The 22814-nt window shown below is 35.6% G+C and overlaps 1 protein-coding gene across 4 annotated transcripts in view; it reads left to right on the top strand.

Annotated features, from left to right (window-relative positions):
* Nucleotides 1-22814, top strand: part of NECTIN3 (nectin cell adhesion molecule 3) — a 136430-nt gene that overhangs the window by 22389 nt on the left and 91227 nt on the right. For all 4 annotated transcript variants that reach the window (XR_011074332.1, XM_068546776.1, XM_068546777.1 and 1 more), the window contains exon 2: nt 19557-19898. Coding sequence is in view for 3 of the 4 variants with exons in the window: in XM_068546776.1 (XP_068402877.1) it covers nt 19557-19898 (342 nt within the window). In the remaining variant the exon portion in view is untranslated. The remainder of the gene's footprint in view (nt 1-19556; nt 19899-22814) is intronic.

Below are 22814 nucleotides of genomic sequence, written 5' to 3'. Positions count from 1 at the left end.
TTTTCCCTACTGAGTAAAGATAAAGGAGTGAAGTTGGTGGATGATATGGTGCTTGTATGTTAAAGAAACTGCCAAATTATCTTCCAGTGAGGAGGTACCGTTTTACAGTTCAACCAGCAATGTAGGACAGTTCATTTTTCCACATTCTCTCCAACACTTGGTGGTGTCAGTCTTTTTAAATTTTAGCTACTCTAATAGATATGTAGTGGTGTCTTATCATGGCCTTAATTTGCATTTCCCAGATGATGTTGAACATCTTTTCATGTGCTATTTGGTGATGTGTCTGTTCCAATCTTTTGCCCATTTTTATTGACCTGTTTTGTATTTATGGAGTTTTGATAATTCTTTATGTATTTTGGATTCAAGTGCTTTATCACCTATAAATCCTTTATCAGATTTCATTTGCAAAAGACATTTTTGCAATAAGTGGCTTGTCTTAAGAAGTGTCTTTTGAAGAACAGAAAATTGTAAATTTTATGAAATCCACTGATTGTGCTTTTGGTAACATATCTAAGAAAATATTTGCCAAGCCAAGGTCACAAAAATTTACATTTGTACTTCCATATTAATTTTAGTAATAGCTTGTCAGTTTTTGTAAAAAAGTTGATTAGATTTTGATTGGGATTGTGTTGAATCTGTAGATCAATTTACAGAGAATTATGTTTTAAAAATATTGAGCACTCTGTCTTGCAAGAACAACGGAATCACCACTAACTGCTTTACAGTCATTGACAGGAAAACACTGGAACTTACCAAAAAAGATACCCCACATCCAGAGACAAAGGAGAAGCTGCAATGAGACGGTAGGAAGGGTGCAATCACAATAAAATCAAATCCCAACTGCTGGGTGGATGACTCACAAACTGGAGAACACCTATACCACAGAAATCCAACCACTGGAGCGAAGGTTCTGAGCCCCACGTAAGGCTTCCCAACTAGTGGTCTGGCAACGGGAGGAGGAATTCCTAGAGAGTCAGATTTTGAAGGCTAGCGTGATTTGATTGCACGACTTCGACAGGAGTTGGGGAAACAGAGACTCCACTCTTGGAGGGCACACACAAAGTAGTGTGCGCATCAGGACCCAGGGGAAGGAGCACTGACCCCATAGGAGACTGAACATGCTACTGTTGGAGGGTCTCTTGCAGAGGCAGGGGGTGGCCGTGGCTCACCACAGGGTCAGGGACACTGGGAGCAGAAGTTCTGGGAAGTACTCCTTGGTGTGAGCCCTTCCAGAGTCCACCATTAGCCGAAGAGCTGGGAAGGCTCCCGTGCTGGGGCGCCTTTGGTAAGCACCAAAGAGCTGGGTAGGCTCCAGTGCTGGGGCACCTCAGGCCAAACAACCAACAGGGAGGGAACCCAGCCCCACCCATCAGCAGACAAGCAGATTAAAGTTTTACTGAGCTCTGCCCACCAGAGCAACACCCAACTCTACCCACCACAAGTTCCTCCCATCAGGAAGCTTGCACAGCCCTCTTAGATACCCTCATCCACCAGAGGGCAGACAGCAGAAGCAGGAAGAACTACAGTCCTGCAGCCTGTGGAATGAAAACCACATTCACAGAAAGACAGACAAAATGAAAAGGCGGAGGACTATGTACCAGATGAAAGAACAAGATAAAACCCGAGAAAAACAACTAAACGAAGTGGAGATAGGTAACCTTCCAGAAAAAGAATTCAGAATAATGATAGTGAAGATAATCCAGGATCTCGGAAAAAGAATGGAGGAAAAGATCGAGAAGATGCAAGAAATATTTAACAAAGACCTGGAAGAATTAAAAAACAGACACCTAGAAAACTTAAAGAACAAACAGAGATGAACAATACAATAACTGAAATGAAAACTACACTAGAAGGAATCAATAGCAGAATAACTGAGGCAGAAGAACGGATAAGTGACCTGGAAGACAGAATGGTGAAGTTCACTGCCATGGAACAGAATAAACAAAACAAAAAAAAAAAAAAAAAGAAAAGAAATGAAGACAGCCTGAGAGACCTCTGGGACAAAATTAATTGCACCAACATTCGTATTATATACGGTTCCCAGAAGAAGAGAGAGAGAAAGGACCTGAGAAAATATTTGAATAGATTATAGTGGAAAGCTTCCCTAACATGGGAAAGGAAATAGCCACCCAGGCCCAGGAAGCACAGAGAGTCCCAGGCAGGATAAACCCAAGGAGAAACACGCTGAGACACATAGTAATCAAATTGACAAAAATTAAAGACAAGGAAAAATTATTGAAAGCAACAAGGGAAAAATGACAAATATCATACAAGATAACTCCCATAAGGTTAACAGCTGATTTCTCAGCAGAAACTCTACAAGCCAGAAGGGAGTGGCATGATATACTTAAAGTGATGAAAGGGAAGAACCTACAACCAAGATTACTCTACCCGGCAAGGATCTCATTCAGATTCGATGGAGAAATCAGAAGCTTTACAGACAAGCAAAAGCTAAGAGAATACAGCACCACCAAACGAGCTCTACAACAAATGCTAAAGGAACTTCTCTAAGTGGGAAGCACAAGAGAAGAAAAGGATCTACACAAACAAACCCAGAACAATTAAGAAAATGGTCATAGGAACATACATATCGCTAATTACCTTAAACGTGAATGGATTAAATGCTCCAACCAAAAGGCACAGGCTTGCTGAATAGATACAAAAACAAGACCCATCTATATGCTGTGTACAAGAGACCCACTTCAGACCTAGGGACACATACAGACTGAAAGTGAGGGGATGGAAAAAGATATTCCATGCAAATGGAAATCCAAAGAAAGCTGGAATAGCTATACTCATATCATATAAAGTAGACTTTAAAATAATGAATGTTACAAGAAACAGGGAAGGACACTACATAATGATCAAGGGATCAATCCAAGAAGAAGATATAACAATTATAAATATATGTGCACCCAACATAGGAGCAGCACCTCAATACATGAGGCAACTGCTAGCAGCTATAAAAGAGGAAATCGACAGTAACACAATAATAGTGGGGGACTTTAACACCTCACTTACACCAATGGACAGATCATCCAAAATGAAAATAAATAAGGAAACAGAAGCTTTAAATGACACAATAGACCAGATAGATTTTATTGATATTTATAGGACATTCCATCCAAAAACAGCAAGTTACAGTTCTTCTCAAGTGCACACGGAACATTCTCCAGGATAGATCACATCTTGGGTCACAAATCAAGCCTCAGTAAATTTAAGAAAATTGAAATCATATCAAGCATCTTTTCTAACCACAACGCTATGAGATTAGAAATGAATCACAGGGAAAAAAACGTAAAAAACACAAACACATGGAGGTTAAACAATACATTAGTAAATAACCAAGAGATCACTGAAGAAATCAAAGAGGAAATCAAAAAATACCTAGAGACAAATGACAATGAAAACACGACGATCCAAAACTATGGGATGCAGCAAAAGCAGTTCTAAGAGGGAAGTTTATAGCTATACAAGCCTACCTAAAGAAACAAGAAAAATCTCAAGTAAACAATCTAACCTTACACCTAAAGGAACTAGAGAAAGAAGAACAAACAAACCCCAAAGTTGGCAGAAGGAAAGAAATCATAAAGATCAGAGCAGAAGTAAATGAGATAGAAACAAAGAAAACAATAGTAAAGATCAATAAAACTAAAAGCTGGTTCTTTGAGAAGATAAACTAAATTGATAAACCATTAGCCAGACTCATCAAGAAAAAGAGAGAGAGGACTCAAATCAATAAAATTAGAAATGAAAAAGGAGAAGTTACAACAGACACCGCAGAAATACAAAGCATCCTAAGAGACTACTACAGGCAACGTATGCCAATAAAATGGACAACCTGGAAGAAATGGACAAATTCTTAGAAAGGTATAACCTTCCAAGACTGAACCAGGAAGAAACAGAAAATATGAACAGACCAATCACAAGTAATGAAATTGTAACTGTGATTAAAAATCTTCCAACAAACAAAAGTCCAGGACCAGATGGCTTCACAGGTGAATTCTATCAAACATTTAGAGAAGAGCTAACACCCATCCTTCTCAAACTCTTCCAAACAATTGCAGAGGAAGGAACACTCCCAAACTCATTCTATGAGGCCACCATCACCCTGATATCAAAACAAGAAAAAGATACTAAGAACCTGCAGTATAAAAAAACAAACAAAACAACTAATACTAAACTTTCATTGGGTTATTTGTTTGGAAATATGTTAATATAAATGTTTCAGACATTACATGAAATTTCTAAAAATCTTGTATTTGTATTTGTATGGAAATATGTATGGAAATATGTTAATATAAATGTTTCAGACATTACATGAAATTTCTAAAAATCTTATATTTGTATGGAAATATGTATGGAAATATGTTAATATAAATGTTTCAGACATTACATGAAATTTCTAAAAATCTTATATGTTCTGGTATAATGTTATAAGTAATAATCCTAGTTATTACTTTAAAATGTATATCTCAGAAATAATTAATTTTCTTGTCAACTACATTATTATGAACTTTCATCAAATCTTTAACCGTGGTCATTTTTAATTCTTTTGTCATTTACAGACAGTTCTGGGTGTACTCTGATGATTTTGCAAATATGTTCCTATAAAAGGGTTCCATCTTCAAGAAATTCATGGAAAAGACTCTGACAAGTACAGGTTTCTGGTAACTGACTGTACTGCTGAACTGAATGAATAAGCATTTTCAGAACTCTAATGAAAAACTGATGAACTCATAAGTGCTAACAAAAGATCAAGATGAAAAAAAAAAATTAATTACATGGGACTGAGTGAACTGATGAGGATGAGTATAATTTCTGTGACTTTCTGTCTGAATTAAAAAAAAAAAAAAATCCCACAAGGACTCAGAGGCAAAGAATATACAAATCAATTTTCACTGCAAAGTAAAGGAGCTGTTACAGTGGAGGATTACTGGACTGAATGTCAATATTATGACATAGTATGAGTGTGTTTCATGTTTGGTAATTGCAATCATCGTTGCTTTTGTTGTGGTCATCCATGTACAATGCTTGGTGTCAGTCTATTTATCTCTTGTAAAAATAAAATACAGTGTGTGTGTGTGTGGAAAAAAAATAAAAAAATAAAAAAATAAAAAAAATAAAATAAAAAAAAAAAGAAAAAGATACTACAAAAAAAGAAAATTACAGACCAATATCACTGATGACTATAGATGCAAAAATCCTCAACATATTACTAGCAAACAGAATCCAACAACACATTAAAAAGATCATACAACATGATCAAGTGGGATTTATCCCAGGAATGCAAGGATTCTTCAATATACGCAAATCAATCAATGTGATACACCATATTAACAAATTGAAGAATAAAAACCATATGATCATCTCAATAGATGCAGCAAAAGCTTTTGACAAAATTCAAAACCCATTTATGATTAAAAACTCTCCAGAAAGTGGGCATAGAGGGAACCTACCTCAACATAATAAAGGCCATATACAACAAAGCCACAACAAACATCATTCTCAATGGTGAAAAACTGAAACCATTTCCTCTAAGATCAGGAAAGAGACAAGGATGTCCACTCTCACCAGTATTATTCAACATAGTTTTGGAAGTCTTAGCCAAGGCAATCAGAAAAGAAAAAGAAATAAAAGGAATACAAATTGGAAAACAAGAAGTAAAAATGTCACTGTTTGCAGATGACATGATATTATACATAGAGAATCCTAAAAATGCCACCAGAAAACTACTAGAGCTAATCAATGAATTTGGTAAAGTTGTAGGATACAAGATTAATGCACAGAAGTCTCTTGCATTCCTAAACACTAACAACGAAAGATCAGAAACAGAAATTAAGGAAATAATCCCATTCACTATTGCAACTAAAAGAGTAAAATAGCTAGGAATAAACCTACCTATGGAGGTAAAAGACCTGTACTCAAAAAACTATGACACTGATGAAAGAAATCAAAGATGACACAAACAGATGGAGAGATATACCATGTTCTTGGATTGGAAGAATTAAAATTGTGAAAATGACTATACTACCCAAAGCAATCTACAGATTCAATGCAATCCCTATGAAACTACCAGTGACATTTTTTTTACAGAACTAGAACAAAAAATCTTAAAATTTGTATGGAGACACAAAAGACCCTGAATAGCAAAAGCAATCTTGTGGGGAAAAAAATGGAGCTGGAGGAATCAGACTCCCTTACTTCAGACTATACTACCAAGCTACAGGAATCAAGACAATATGGTACTGGCACAGAAACTGAAATATAGATCAATGGAACAGGATAGAAAGCCCAGAGATAAACCCACACACCTGTGGTCAACTAATCCATGACAAAGGAGGAAAGGGTATGCAATGGAGAAAAGACAGTCTCTTCAATAAGTGGTGCTGGGAAAACTGGACAGCTACATGTAAAAGAATGAAATTAGAACACTCCCTAACACCATACACAAAAATAAACTCAAAATGGATTAAAGCCTAAATGTAAGGCCAGACACTGTAGAACTCTTAGAGGAAAACATAGGAAGAACAGTCTTTGACATAAATCACAGCAAGATCTTTTTTGATCCACCTCCTAGAGTAATGGAAATAAAAACAAAAATAAACAAATGGGACCTAATGAAATTTCAAAGCTTTTGCACAGCAAAGGAAACTATAAACAGAATGAAAAGACAACCCTCAGAATGGGAGAAAATATTTGCAAACCAATCAACGGACAAAGGATTCATCTCCAAAATATATAAACAGCTCATGCAGCTCAATATTAAAAAAAGAAACAACCCATTCAAAAAATGGGCAGAAGACCAAAATAGACATCTCTCCAAAGAAGACATACAGATGACCAAGAGGCACATGAAAAGCTGCTCAACATCACTAATTATTAGAGAAATGCAAATCAAAGCTACAATGTGGTATCCCCCCACGCCAGTTAGAATGGGCATCATCAGAAAATCTACAAACAACCAATGCTGTAGAGGGTGTGGAGAAAAGGGAACCCTCTTGCACTTTTGTTGGGAATGTACATTGATACAGCCACTATGGAGAACAGTATGGAGGTTCCTTCAAAAACTAAAAATAGAATTACCGTATGATCCAGCAATCCCACTACTGGGCATATACCCAGAGAAAACCATAATTCGAAAAGACACATGCACTGCAATATTCATTGCAGCACTGTGTACAATAGCCAGATGATGGAAGCAACCTAAATGCCCACTGACAGACGAATGGATAAAGAAGATGTGGTACATATACAATGGAATATTACTCAGCCATAAAAAGGAACAAAATTGGGTCATTTGTAGAGACATGGATGGACCTAGAGGCTGTCATACAGAGTGAAGTAAGTCAGAAATAGAAAAACAAATATCATATATTAACACATACATGTGGAATCTAGAAAAATGGTACAGATGAACCAGTTTGTAGGGCAGAAATAGCGATACAGGTATAGAGAACCAATGTATGGACACCAAGGGGGGAAAGTGGGGGGTTGGGTGGGGTGAATTGGAAGATTGGGATTGACATGTATACACTAATATGTATAAAATGGATGACTAATAAGAGCCTGTTGTATAAAAAAAATAATTAAATTAAAAAAATATTGAATCTTCTAATCTATGAACAAGTATGCCTTTCCATTTATTTTATTTAGGTCTTTGACTTCTCTCAGCCAATTTTGCAGCTTTTATCTTTACTAGTTTTTCATAGCTTTTGTCAGATCTGTCCTTAGCCTTTTTTTTTAATGCTAAACAACAGTGTTGAAAATTTCTTCCCAATTTTTCATTGCTAATTCATAGAAATATAATTGATCTTTGTATATTGATCTTAGGTCATACATAAGACTACTACCATCCTTGCTAATTACCCTTGTTATAGTAGCTTTTTTGTAGATTCCATCTGATAGTCTACACAGATGGTTGTATTTTCTGCAAGTAAAGACAGTTTCTTTCTTTCCTAATCTGGATGCCTTTTATTTTGCTCTCTTGGCTGATTTTACTGGGTAGAATCTTCAGTATGAGGTTGCATAGGACTCAGGGAGATTGCCTGGCTCTTTAGGTTCTCTCTCCCTAGTTGTGGCTCTGGAATTCACTATGGGCGGTAAGCTGAGGCCAGTCATGTGGCTCATCTGTGTGTTTGCTGTCTCCCGGGGATCATTATCTTTTGTTGCCTGCTGCTTATTGTCTTGATATGGTTGTTTCAAGCAGGTGGGTACATGCTGCTACTCTTCTTTGGCTAGAATCAGAAGTGTCCATAGTATTACAAATCTAGTCCAATCAGGTTTTTATCCTCACCACTCACTAAAGACAGTTGCCAAATTCATTAGTTACTTTTATCAGTCCTCTTTTTTGGCCTACACAGCATTTGGAGTAATTGATCACTCTCTTTCTAGGTACTTGCTAACTTATTGTGCAGGATACTTCTTGGTCCTCTTCTTTCTTCCCTGGCCACCCTTTGCCATCTTTTTTGAATTCTGTTTAACTTCCAAACCTTTAAATGTTTGAATGCTCCATGGGTGCTTGGTCTTTGTGTTGTTAATACTCTTTAGTGGTTTCATTCAGCCTAATAACTTTATATACCTTTTTACAGGTTGATTACTCTAAATTTACATTCTCAGTCCATCACTTTCTCCAGAACAGCATACTTCTATGTATTCAGCTGCTTATAAATATATCCATTTGGTTGTGAAATAGGTATCACAAACTTAACAAGTTAAAAACTGCACTTCTGAACTCTACCCCTTAAAAATGCTCCACTTCCTAATTCTCATTTTGGTAAATGGCAACTCCACCATCCCACTTACTCAGGCCATAGCTTTGGAGTAATTTTGGCTTCTCTGTTTATCTTAGACCCAATATTTGGTTCCATCACCAAAAATCCTATTTGGTCTGCTTTCAAAATACAGTATATCCAGAATCTGACCACTACTTAACACTGCCACTTTGATTAGTATGGTCCAGACCCCATCTTCTCTCTCCTTCTTTAACAAAATACATTCTTAACTGGAATCCTTGGTTTAGTCCTTTTAAAAGGTAAATTAGAATATGTCATGTTTCTGCTAAAAACTGTCTAATTTTTCATTTTATCAGGAGTAATAAAAGCCAAGTCCTACAAATGTATAGTCTGGTCCCCTGCTGCCACTGTGGCCTCATTTCCTGGCATTCTTCCTCTCACTTCACTATAGGGACACTGAAAGGTTCTTTTTTCTCACTTTTTCACTTTTTTCCAATCTCTGCTCCAGTGTTATTTTAAAAAGGCCTTCTTTTATCACTCTTTGATCAAAAAGTTATGGTTCTACCGTAAAGTAATAACTGTCCCTTTTACCTTCCTTTATTTTCCTCCATAGTTCTTACTATCTGGTATCTTTTTATTTTCTTGTTAATTCTGTCTTTCCAATTAGAATGTAAACCCCGTAAGGACAGGGACATCTATCTGTTCAGTACTATTCCCAGCACCTAGAACAGTGCCTGGAAACAAAGTACATACTTAATACATACTGATAGATTAATGCCCTGGATTCTCTCAACCATTTTTGATATGTGATCCAAGCTTTTCCTTAGAATATAGGATCTCCTATGATCCCAGAGTTAGAGATTCTTTCATACTCTTAATAGTATTTGAGTTTTCAGCTTATAAATAGTTTTCACATTTTATTAGTCACTTGGCTCTACTCTGTCTGCACTTATCTCTGTTTTGAGTGTTGTTTGGGGATATTGTTGAAAAGACTCTTGTTAAATATTTGAAGTTGACATGGCAAACATTTATCAGTTTAAAACAATTCAGACTAATTACTGAATGTACTGGTGTTATATTTAATTCCTCTAAAATGTTTTTAAGTGTGCTGAAACTGTTGAGGATACCTAGATTCTCTGATTTTACTAGTCTCTTGAAAATGTATACTTACTTCAGTCGTTGCTTCAAAAAATTATTCTAAATTTTGAGGAGTCTGAAAGGATCCCTACTTTAGAGATGTTTGGAAGTGTTGTTTGTAGTTGGACACAGTACAAGTACAATCAATAAATGTTTCATTTGTATACTATTTGCATATACTTATTCTGTAGATCCTAACATTTGGAAGATCCTGGGACCTAAAATGTCCAAGATGCCTGTCATTTCTTGTAGGGTGAAAAGTAAAATGTAGTAAATGATAATATTAAAATATCAAAAAGGATAGTATTAAAGATAGATTTGTGATGACTTCTTTTAGTTCTTGGTTCATTTCTTGGACAATTGCCACTTGTACTTTCAATCAGTGTTCTTTAATGTGATCTCTAATATGAATCTCAAGTCTTTCTGTTTGTTTTTGTTTTGAAAAAATCCATAGAAGTTACATCAGTCCTATATATATTTTTTTCTGTTAGAAGCTTCTTGATCAATATATATATATTTCCTGATGACTTGAATGCTCTGGGTACTCTAAATACTCACTGAATAGTCATTCAGTCAATACAGTCAAATACACATGAAAATTCCGAATAGTTGTTTATTCTTGGTTGTTGTGTTTTCATGGGAGCCACAGGTAGGGGAAAAGCAGTCCTTTCTGTCTTTCTCTTTGAAAGAATGATAAGTTCAGTTGATTAACTACAAAACTTTTTATTTGATTTATATCAAATAGACACACAGAGCAGAAACAGAACATCGTATCTTATCATGTTTTTTCCTTGGCTTCTAGAGTGTGCAGTAGCCAGGATATTACAAAGTTAAGGTCTTGCCAGACATGATAGGTTCAGTTCTTTGCTGTTCTTAGCGTCTTTATATTGTAGGCTTTACGTCACCATTAATGAAGAACATACTTCAAATAACTTAGATTTTTAGTAATAAACAGTTGTTTCTCCAGTACACTTCTGCTCTCCAGTCAAACGCTCCAGTGAAGCTTCAGATGGGAAAGTCGGTGGAAGAAGGCTCACTGTTTGGGAGATCTTGAGTAGTGAGGCATTCTAATATTGACCTTGGTCTAAGAACCACAAAGGAAAATCTGTTTTTCCACGGTTTTAAGATTCCATGGGGGAAAATCTTATTCAGAAATGGCTTTTAACTTTTGGGTTTAGTCTAGGATTGGAAATGTAATAGACACTTTTGTTTGCAAGCAACAGAAACTAACTCTGGCTAACTGAAAAACAAGGAGATAGGTCATTAGAAACTCATGGAATCTAAGGGAGAGCCAAATTATCAGTACTTAAAGGGTAGTATAAAGCCTTGAGTAAAGGTTTAAAGGTTGAAACAAACAAAAAAGTTTTACACCAGAATTGACTTTTGCAACAAGCAAAAACTACTCAGAATGTTTCTGTAGAAAAATTAGAAAGTAAAAAACCACTCATAACCTCCTAGAAATTAAAACAAAAAAAAATCGAAAAGAAAAACCTGATAGTTTCATTAATATTTGTTTATGAGTAAAATTGAACACGTTAAAAAAAGCCATTTATAGTTTTTTGGTAAATATCTGCTCAGGCTCTTCAATTATTAGAGGGTTAATTTTTTTGGTCAAATCTATCAACTTTTTCCTTGGTGGTTTTTCTTTGTTGTTGTGCTGAGAGTGGTTTTCCCCATTTAAGTATTGTAAAATATTTTAAATACATTTTTGACTCAGTGGATCCATTTTTTCTTTTTCCTATCTCCAAATATTCTCTTTAGTAATGGTGGCCATTAGCCATGGTTCTTTTTTCTTTTTTTTTAAAAGTTTTTCTTTAATTAAAGTATAGATGACTTACAATATTATATTAGTTTCAGGTGTACAGCATGGTAATTTGATATAGAATATACCGCAAAGTTATTATACAATATTGATTATATTCGCTGTGTTGCACATTGTATCCTTGTAACTTTTTATTTTGTACCTAGTAGTTTGTACCTCTTAAACCCCTTCACCTGTTGTGCCCCTCTTCACAACTCTCTTCCCTTCTCTCCCCCCTTCATAACTCTCTCCCCTTCTCTCCCCTCCCCTCTCTCCCATTAGTTTATTCTATCTGTGAGGTGATATCTCATTGTGGTTTTGATTTGTATTTGTATATGATGATACAAATAAAGAGATTCTGTGTATAAGAGAAAACATATAGTATAATATTTGTCTCTCTCTGTCTTATTTCACTAAGCAAAATATCCTCCAGGTCTATCTATTTTGTTGCAAATGACAAAGTTTTATTCTTTTTTATAACTAATAGTCCATTTTGTGTGTGTGTGTGTGTGTTTGTGTGTGTGTGTATTATATCTTCTTTATGGATATTTAAGTCGTTTCTGTGTTTTGGCTATTGTAAATAATACTGCTTGAACATTGGCGTGCATATATCTTTTCAAATTAGTGCTCTTGTTTTTTCAGGTAAATACCCAGGAGTGGAATTGCTAGATTATATGGTAGTTCTATTTTTAATATTTTGAGGAACCTTCATACTGCTTTTCATAGTGGCTGTACCAATTTACATTTCCACCAGCTGTGCATGAGGGTTCCTTTTTCTCCACATCCTCATCAATACTTGTTATTTTTTGTTTTTTTTGGATGATAGCCATTCTGAGTAGTGAGGTAATATCTCATTGTGGTCTTGATTTGCATTTGTATTTGATGATAGTGATGTTGACCATCTTTTCATGTACTTGTTGGCCATCTGTTTCTTCTTTGGAAAAATGCCTGTCCAGGTCCTCTGCCCATGTTTTAATTGGGTTGTTTAGTTTTTTGATATTGAGTTGTATGAGTTCTTTGTTTAGTTTGAATAGTAATCCCTTATTGGATATACCATTTGCAAATATCTTTCCCCACTCAGTAGGTTGTGTTTTCGTTTTGTTGGTTTCTTTCACTGTGAAAAAGTGTTTAAGTTTGATTTGGTCCCATTTGTTTATTTTTGCTTTTGTTTCCCTTGCCTGAGGAGACAGATCCAAAAAAATATTGCTAAGACTACTTTCAAAGAATGTATTGCCTATGCTCTCTTATAGGAGTTTTTTGTGTTTTTTTTTTTAATTTAATTTATTTATTTTTATTTATTTATGGCTGTGTTGGGTCTTCGTTTCTGTGCAAGGGCTTTCTCTAGTTGTGGCAAGCGGGGGCCACTCTTCATCGCGGTGCGCGGGCCTCTCACTATTGCGGCCTCTCTTGTTGCGGAGCGCAGGCTCCAGACGCGCAGGCTCAGTAATTGTGGCTCACGGGCCCAGTCGCTCCGCGGCATGTGGGATCCTCCCAGACCAGGGCTCGAACCCGTGTCCCCTGCACTGGCAGGCAGACTCTCAACCACTGCGCCACCAGGGAAGCCCCTCTTATAGAAGTTTTATGTTTTCAGGTCTTGCATTTGGGTCTTTAATCCATTTTGAGTTTTTGTGTGTGGGTTTGTTTCTGGGCTCTCTATTCTGTTCCATTGATCATGTGTCTATTTTTATACCAGTACCATAGTGTTCTGATTATTGTGGCTTTGTAGTATAGTCAGAAGTCAAGGAATGTGATCCCTCCAGCTTTTTTTTTTTTTTAATTGCTTAGGCTGTTAGGGTTCTTTTGTGGTTCCATACGAATTTTAAGATAATTTGTTCTAGTTCTGTGAAATATGCTGCTGGAATTTTGATAGGAATTGCATTGAGCCTGTAGATTGCTTTGGGTAATATGGGTATTTTAACAATCCACGAACAGGGATATCTTTCCATTTATTTGTGTCTTTTCTTATTTCTTTTATCAGTGTCTTATAGCTTTCAACGTACAGGTCTTCACCTTCTAGGTTAAATTAATTTTTTAATTTTTTGGCCACACCATGCGGCTTGTGGGATCTTAGTTCCCTGACCAGGGATCGAATCCGGGCCCTTGGTAGCTCTAACCACTGGACTGCCAGGGAATTCCCGTCCTTGGTTAAATTTATCCCTAGGTGTTTTATTCTTTTTGGTGCAATTGTAAATGGAATTGTTTTCTTAATTTCTATCTCTGATAGTTTGTCATTGTGTATAGAAATCCGCCAGTTTTTGTATATTGATTATGTAACCTGCAACTTCACTGAATCTATTATTTCCAATTTTTTTTGGTGGAGACTTTAGTGTTTTCTATATATAGCAGCATGTCATCTGCAATGACAGTTTTACTTATTCCTTTCCAAATGGAATGCCTTTATTTCTTCTTCTTGTGTGATTGCTGTGGCTAGGACTTTCAATATTATGTTAAATAGAAGTGGCAAGAGTGTGCATGCTTGTTTTGTCCCTGATCTTAAAGGAAAAGCTTTTAGCTTTTCACCATTGAGTATGATATTAGCTGTGGGTTTGTCGTAAATGTCCTGTATTATGTTTAGGTATGTTCCCTCTATACCAAATTTGTTGAGAGTTTACCATAAATAGATGTTAAATGCTTTTTTTTTTTTTTTTTTTGCATCTGTTGAGATGATCATGTGCTTTTTTACCCTTCGCTTTGTTAATGTGGTGTATCACATTGATTGATTTACAGATATTGGACCATCCTTGCATCCTGAAATACTGCTTGATCATGATGTATGGTCCTTTTTATGTGTTGTTGAATTCTGTTTGCTAATATTTTGTTGAGGATTTTTGCATCTGTGTTCATCAGAGATACTGGTCTGCAGTTTTCTTTTTTTGTAGTGTCTTTTTCTGATTTTGGTATGAGAGTAAAGCTGGCCTTGCAGAATGAGTTTCAGAGTGTTCGCTGCTCTTTAGCTTTTTGGAATAGTTTGAGAAGGGTAGATACTGACTCTTTAAATGTTTGATAGAATTGCCCTGTGAAGCTGTCTGGTCCTGGGCTTTAGTTTTTTTTGGAGTTTTTTGATTACTGATTCAGTTTCATTACTTGTAATTGGTTTGTTCAGATTTTCTATTTATTTGTTCCTGATTCAGTCTTAGAAGATTGTAATGTCTAGGAATTTATCCATTTTTGGGGGGTTGTTAAATTTGTTGGTGTATAACTGTTTGTGGTATTATGATTGTTTGTTGTACTTCTGTGATGTTGGCTGTAACTTTTCTTTTGTTTCTAATTTTATTTGGACTCTCTTTTTCTGGAAGATTGTGACTAAAGGTTTATAACTTTTGTTTCTCTGTTCAAAAACCCAGCTCTTGGTTTCATTGGTCTTTTCTGTTGGTGGGTTTTTTGGGTTTTTTTTTTTTGGTCTCTATTTTATTTATTTCTGCTCTGATCTTTATTATTTTCCTCCTTCTACTCTCTACCTTTTGGCTTTGTCTTCTTTTTAAATTCTGTTAGATGGAAAGTTAGGTTGTTTGAGATTTTTCTTGTTTCTTCAGGTTGGCTTGTATCTTCCTTCTTGGAACTGCTTTTACTGTGTCCCATAGATTTTGGAAAGTTGTGTTTGTTTTCATTTGTCTCAAGGTATTTTTTGATTTCCTCTTTGATTTGTTCATGGACGCATTGTGGGGTTTTTTTGTAATTTGTTTTTAGTAGCATGTTGTTCAGTCTCCACATGTTTGTATTTTTTCCATTTTTCTTTCTGTAATTAATTTCTAGTTTCATACCATTGTGGTCAGAAAGGATGCTTGATATAATTTCAGTCTCTTAAATTTACTGAGACCTTTTTTGTGGCCTAGCATGTGATCTTTCCTGGAGAAAGTTCTATGTGCAGTTGAAAAGAATGTGTATTCTGTGTTGGGATGAGATATCTATTCTGTAGATATCTATTAAGTTCATCTGGTCTAATATGTCATTTAAGACCACTGTTTCCTTACTGGTTTTCTGTCTGGATGATCTATTCACTGATGTAAGTAGGGTATTATAATCCCATACTGTTACCATATTTTGTCAATTTTTCCTTTGTGTCTATTATTATTTGCTTTATATATTTAGGTGCTCCTATATTAGTTGCATGTATGTTTACAAATATTACATCTGCTTCTTGGATTGATCCCTTTATCATTATATGATGTCCTTCTTTGTCTTTTGCTCTGGATTTTCTTTTAAAGTCTGTTCTGCCTGATATGAGTATTGCTACCCCATACGCCATTATTCTTAAGGTTGTAAGGAGATATCATTAGCACTACCCCTTCGAGTTAATTCTGATACTTAATGTCTTAGTAAGGTGGGATTGCTATAACAAAACACTATAGACTGGTTGGCTTAAACATCTGACATTTATTTCTCATAGTTCTGTGAGTTTAAGAAATCCAAGATCAAGGTGCAAGCAGATTCAGTTCCTGTTGAGGACCCTTTCCTGACTTGTAGACAGCCACCTTCTTGCTTTGTCCTCACAGAGAGGGAGAGAGAGCCCTGCTCTCTCTTCCTTTTCTTATGAGGACACTAATGCCAGCCTGTGGGCCCTGCCCTCATATAACCTAATCACCACAAAAAGACCCCACCACCAGTTACGTATTCAATATATACATTTTGGAGGAACACAAACATTCAGTCCATAATACTTCTTTTATCTTATCTCTTTTCTGCCTCCACCTGAGGAAGATGATTCTGTTTATTTTTTATTTGCTTTTATTTTGAACATTATTTACTGTGATTCTGACATCAAGGAAGAACACAAAGTAAAAACTAAAAGTTCTTTCTTTAATGCTTAGTAGTATCACTCCTTAGAGTAACTAATGTTTATCTTCCAGAATATGCAAAAAATTGTCAGTATATATGGAATATGTGGCTCATTTTTTTACATTTAGATCTTTAATCCATCTGGATTTGTGTGTATGTGTGTGTGTGTGTGTTTAGTAAAGCAGGGGTAGATCTGTTTCCAAATATTAGCTCTTGTCCTTTCATCATGTCTTGACTAATTCATTATTTCCCCACTCGTACAACATATTACATATTGTATGTCATTCTACATGTTGATCTGTTTGTGTACTTTCAATTGTTTTAAGACATTAAGGTTTTTATTATTTTTACTTTAGTATTCTTTCTCCCCTTTACTGTGCTATTGTGGTTTTTTTTTTTTTTTAAACATATTGTCCCTAGTTTAGTTTCAAGAATTTTTGTCATGGTTTTTACTGCAGTTGCATTGAATTTGTGTGCTAACATGGAGAGATTTGCCGTCTATATAGTGTGTATTACGTCTTTCTTCTCAGGAGCATATCTTCCATTTACTCAAGTTAATTGCTCAGGTTTCTAGGTTCTTTACAACATTATTCATGGGTGTTTTAAATGTTAATATTTTGCAAATATTGACTTTTTCTACAGTAAATTTGTAAAGGTTATCACCTGTTATGGCATGATGAATATACATTTTGTATACAGTTTGCATGGTTTGCAAGCAACCACATTATTTGTTCTAATAGCGCTTTACTTGGCCTTCTTAGGTTTTTCTAGTAATAGGTTTTTCAAATAATAATTTTGTCTGTTCCTTTCTTATTCTTATTCTTCCTTCTTTCCTTTTCTTGTCTCATTGAATGGGAATTTCTAGTCTAAGTTGAATGATGATAATGACAGTGCACCATCTTGTCTTGGTCTTTCATTAATAACCATGCCCCCTTTTAAATTTTAGCGTTGTGATGGCCATTGATTTGAGAAAAATCTACTTTATTATTAAGAATCCTTTTCTCAGTTGTTAGTTATTTTTTTAAAAATCAGATAATGAGGGCTTCCCTGGTGGCACAGTGGTTAAAAATCCACCTGCCAATGCAGGGGACACAGGTTCGAGCCCTGGTCTGGGAAGATCCCACATGTTGCAGAGCAACTAAGCCCGTGCACCACAACTACTGAGCCTGCACTCTAGAGCCCGCAAGCCACAACTACTGAGTCTGCGTGCCACAACTACTGAAGCCCGCGTGCCTAGAGCCCGTGCTCCGCAACAAGAGAAGCCACCACGATGAGAAGCCCGCGCAGCACAACAAAGCGTAGCCCCTGCTTGCTGCAACTAGAGAAAGCCTGCGCACAGCAACAAAGATCCTACGCAGCCAAAAATTAAAAAATAAATAAACTAATTTTCAAAAAAATCAGATAATGACTATTGAATTCTATTAAATGTCTTTTTGGCATCAGATGAGAAAGTTACGTGACCTTTCAGTGTGATGACTAGTCTAAAAATATCCTTACACTCTTGAATATCCTACTTGGTCATTGTGTCTTTTTCTTTAAATAAAGAGCTGTGTGTTCTTTCATAATATTATATGAAATTTTCAATATTTGTAAATTGCCCTTTCATTTGCATAGTTTTGGGTACTAGGCTTATGATAGCTTGTTAAAATGCATTAGAATACTTTCATATTTTATATGTTTTAGGTTAAATTTTAAAAGCTTTGTAATTATGCTTGAAAGCATGATAAGAGCAATGATGGTAAATTTTTTTGGACTTGATACTTTTTTGGTGGAGTGGCTAAAAGAAAGCCTTTTTCTTCCATAGCTGTTAAGTATGGTCAGTGTGAATTGTCGGTCCTTTTTTGTAATATCCTCAATCATCTCTTGGGTGGTAAAGTTTGCCCTCTTATCTAACTATCTATTTGTCTATCTATCTATGTATCCATGTATGTATTTATCTAATATATTCATTTATGGTTTTTTTTTCCTCCCAAAAAGGAAAAAATATTATTCATGGAGATAATATTGTGTAAAGGTTTTGTTGTTGTTTAGAACTGTTGAATATGTTTAAACACATTTTTCTTGGTTATCTTTTTAAGTGATACCCTTTTGCATTTTTGTGTTTATTTAAAAATATTAATTAGACATAACTCTAAACTTTAAAGGTATTTATACAGTTTCCATATTCAAGTGCTTATATTGGTTTACTTCTTAGTTTGAGCATTTATTTTGCCAGGACATGTATGTGAGTTGTAAACTCTCTGAGGATTTGTTATATATGTTCTAGTATACCTGTCAGTGAAGAGCATCTTGCTTGAGTTTAGTATTCATGAGTATTAGTCCTATGTTCCTTAAAATGATTTATATTTCGTCCATTGCTTTTAGGAAGGAAATCAGTATTATAAAAGTGAAGTTTGGTATCATTTTATTTTAACTTTTGCTTGTAGAATAGTTTTTCTTCATCTGTGAGATAGAAAAACTTAATTTCACATTTATATGTGTTTTTTAAATTCATGTTTTCTGGCAGTTGGTCTATCTTTAACGAAGTGTTTTATACAGATTTTTGGTAGAGGAACTCTCCAAAGGAAGAAACTTTGGTAGTATATTTGGTTTGGCAGATCCTAAATGTATTAGTTATTTGTTGCTGAGTAACAAAATACCCTAAAATTTAATAGTATTAAAACAGCATATATTTATCACCTCTCAGTTTCTTTGGGTCAGGAATCTAGGCATAGATCAGCTGGGTCCTTTGTTTCAGAGTCTCTCACAAGGCTGCAGTCAGGGTGTCAGCTAGGGCTGGGACCTTACCTGGTGGCTTGACTGGGGAAGGACCTGCTCTTAAGCTTACTCTTGGCCCAATCTAGTGCTTTTTCCACTGCAACACATATTGGTGATTATTTGATTCACTTAAGAATCATTCTTTGGGTCTTAAATCCAGCCCTGGGAACATCTAGCTCTTTTCAGTCCTTCCTGTTACTTGGTCATTAGTGTCTGTGCCTCTGTGTGTGTGTGTATACTTACACAAGGAGAAGAAGGGAGAGAGGAAAACAGGAAGGGAGGGAATTTCATCATATGTTAGTGTAACTTCTTTTCATTTTTAAGAACTATGCTTTTTTCTTTTTCCTTAGGTGCCTTAGCTGGACCAGTTATTGTGGAGCCACATGTCACAGCAGTATGGGGAAAGAATGTTTCGCTGAAGTGTTTAATTGAAGGAAATGAGACTATAACACAAATTTTATGGGAGAAGATACATGGCAAAAGTGCACAGACTGTTGCAGTTCATCATCCTCAATATGGATTCTCTGTTCAAGGAGAATATCAGGGAAGAGTCTTGTTTAAAAACTATTCACTTAATGATGCAACAATTACTCTACATAACATAGGATTCTCTGATTCTGGACAATATATATGCAAAGCTGTTACATTCCCACTTGGAAATGCTCAGTCCTCTACAACTGTAACTGTATTAGGTAGGTGTACTTGAATTGTATATCTTGGTGGTGGTGTGAGGATTATTGTAAAAGTATTTTCAAGAACTTAAAATGATTGAAATTATATATAAATGTAGGTTTAAAATAAAAGAATTCAGATATGTTTTTTCAAGTTCTGTCATAAAATTCTATGATTTTAGACTCTCGGTTTAAACTAAATCTTGTCCCTATCTACCTGTGTATCTATATAAAGCTGTGTAATTTATAGCTATTTTACTTTCTTCATGAAAGATTGTTTTTTATTTATAATACTAAGTGCTGAGTTTCTTTGACATTTATTTTCATTATTTCCCCTCAAATTTTCAACCTTTAATTAAATTACCATCTTTAAATAAGCTTTTCCATTTTTTAAGTGACTGTGGTCTTAGAGCCATTGACATCTCATGTTTGTTTTTCAAATCAGATTTTATTTCTGCTGTTGTGGATTTGCATAGCTATTTGAATCTTGGTCTATTGCTTGCATTGAAAGATCTTCTGCCTTTTCCTATCTGATAACCATTAAACTTTATAGCAGAATTTAGGAAGAGCTTATTAGCATTAAAATAGTCACCTGCAGTGACAGGTAAACCAATTTGGAATAGCTGGTGAGTACTTTTATAATCCTAGAAGGAGGATTAAGGAGTAAAAGCAACTGTAGCCATTTCCACCCAGAGTGGAACTCCTTTAATGGGTGGTCTTTGCTGTGAATCTGCCTGTTTGCCTATCAGGGACTTTGTAAGGTCTGCTGATAGCTTTCCCTACTCAATCCTTCTTCTTCACTTTTCTCCCAGATGTTGTTCCCTAATAAGCCTTTTGTACTCCTCATTTGATCTCAGTGTCTGCTTCCAGAGAACCAAATAACTACACAGCCTCTAATATTTAATGGCATGATTTCAGGGTCACTGTTGTGCAGGAAAGCAATTTTGTCCAAATATGTTATATATTTTTTCATGTTGAGAAATACTATTTAAAAATAGAAATAAAATTAAATATTTGAAGGCTTTAATGTTTAAGAGCCTGCCCTAAGAGCTGTGGGAAAAATATAACTTACGTTTACAAAATTGTTACTTTTGAGTACTGTTTTGATTGGAAGGCAGGGCATAAATATCTGAAAAATCAAGTGCAAGCCATTGGGGTAAAAAAAGTCACAGAAAAATTCAGTGTCAAGAAAAAATAGATAACTAGTTCGCATGTATAAGACAGAACTCGTGAATAAGACTTTTTGCTTTAAATTTTAGTAATTCCCCTTAAATTAACACAATACTCAATGGTTTAAAACTCGACTGTTGATAATATAAGACTAGTCACGCTTTTAGCTGGGTCTACTTCTCTAACTTCATCTATTCCACTCCTTGCTCTACTTCTCCCAGCAACCCAAATTTTATAATCATAATTAACTATTTACACTTCATTAACACCTATGTTTTTACATGTGTGTTTTCTTATGTCTGGAATGCCACCTTTTTCCTCCTGTCTCTTTCTTCCAGATTCTTCTATTTAACGGCTACTCATCAAACCACATCCTTTTGGAAGCCATTCTTGAAATATCTACCCCTCTGCAATTTAATGGGGTTTTTTTGCTCTTTTGCCTTTGTATCTTGAGCTTATCTTTGTTGTAGCAATTAACATAGTGCTTATTATATGTCTTCTTCACTATAAACTTGTGGTGGACTGCAACTGTGCACTTTAAAATTTAACTTTATATCCCTAAAGCCTATAAGAGTTTCTGGTATGTAGCAGTAATACACTAAATGTTATCTAAGTAGGGTATAGGAATGGGTAAATAAACTCTGTAGTTTAGAAATGTTTTGTAGAAAAGTAGTTGAGCCAGTCCTTGAATGGTGGATAGGTTTTAGGTAGGCAAAAAGGAAAGAAGTATAGGGAGGAGAATAAGTGAGCCAACGCAGGGAGGCAGAAAACAGCATATATTAGGGCAGAGTTTCTTCAGAATTGGCATTGTTGGACTTTTGGGCTGGAATTCTTGTGATGAGCTGTCCTGTGCATTGTAGACTGTTTAGCAGCATCCATGACCTCTACCCACTAGATGCTAGGAGCAGTTCCTTAAGTTTCAGCAAGTTAGAATGTCTCTCAACATGGCCAAGTGTCCTCTGCGGGACCACTGAGTAATTTGTTGATTGTTCAAAGGATTTATATAAAATACAAGACTTAAAGGCTAGAAAGGTAGAGTAGGACCACTTTAAAGTAATCTAAATATTATGATGGGGAATTTGAGCTTTATATTGCTGGAAATGCAAACTTAGTATACAGCATTGTACTTCTTCTCACCTCTCTTCTTTTATTCTCAGATTCTTGCTGTTTATTTATTTATTTTTTTGGCCACACCGCATGGCATGCAGGATCTTAGTTCCCTGAGCAAGGATCAAACTTGTGCCCCCTGCAGTGGAAGCATGTAGCCCTAACCACTGGACCACCAGGGAAGTCCCAGATTCTCACTGTTTAAAGCATGGTTCATGAACCAGCAGCAATGGCATCACTTGGGAGCATGTTAGAAATACAGAATTACAGACCCCTCCCAGACTTGTTGAATGATAAATCTACATTTTAGCAAGATCCCCAAGTACTTTTTATGCACAGTAGAGTTTGAGAAACACTGCCTTGACCATCTTCTCACCTTGCTTAGAGGGATACCTAACTCGTAGACCTGATTTAGAAGTAATGTGATGAAAATTGTGATTTAAGATGATGAGTCTAGTGTTTTTGATGGATTGAAATGAAGAGTCCTGAAATCATAATGCCTCAGCCATGAGGCCATGAAAGCTTGAAGTTAATTTTCTAATTTCTGCCACTTGAGTGAGGAAGGGAGCTACTACAAAGGAAAAATTAGCAGAATGTTGTAACTGACTGTATATAATAAACTAGGGAGGTTTGAACAATAACAGGTTTTGAACCTTAGTG

Source organism: Eschrichtius robustus, chromosome 6, assembly GCF_028021215.1.
Source record: "Eschrichtius robustus isolate mEscRob2 chromosome 6, mEscRob2.pri, whole genome shotgun sequence".
Taxonomy (NCBI): domain Eukaryota; kingdom Metazoa; phylum Chordata; class Mammalia; order Artiodactyla; family Eschrichtiidae; genus Eschrichtius; species Eschrichtius robustus.
The sequence above is the reverse complement of the archived record's forward strand: the minus strand, read 5'-3'. Positions and strand labels throughout refer to the sequence as shown.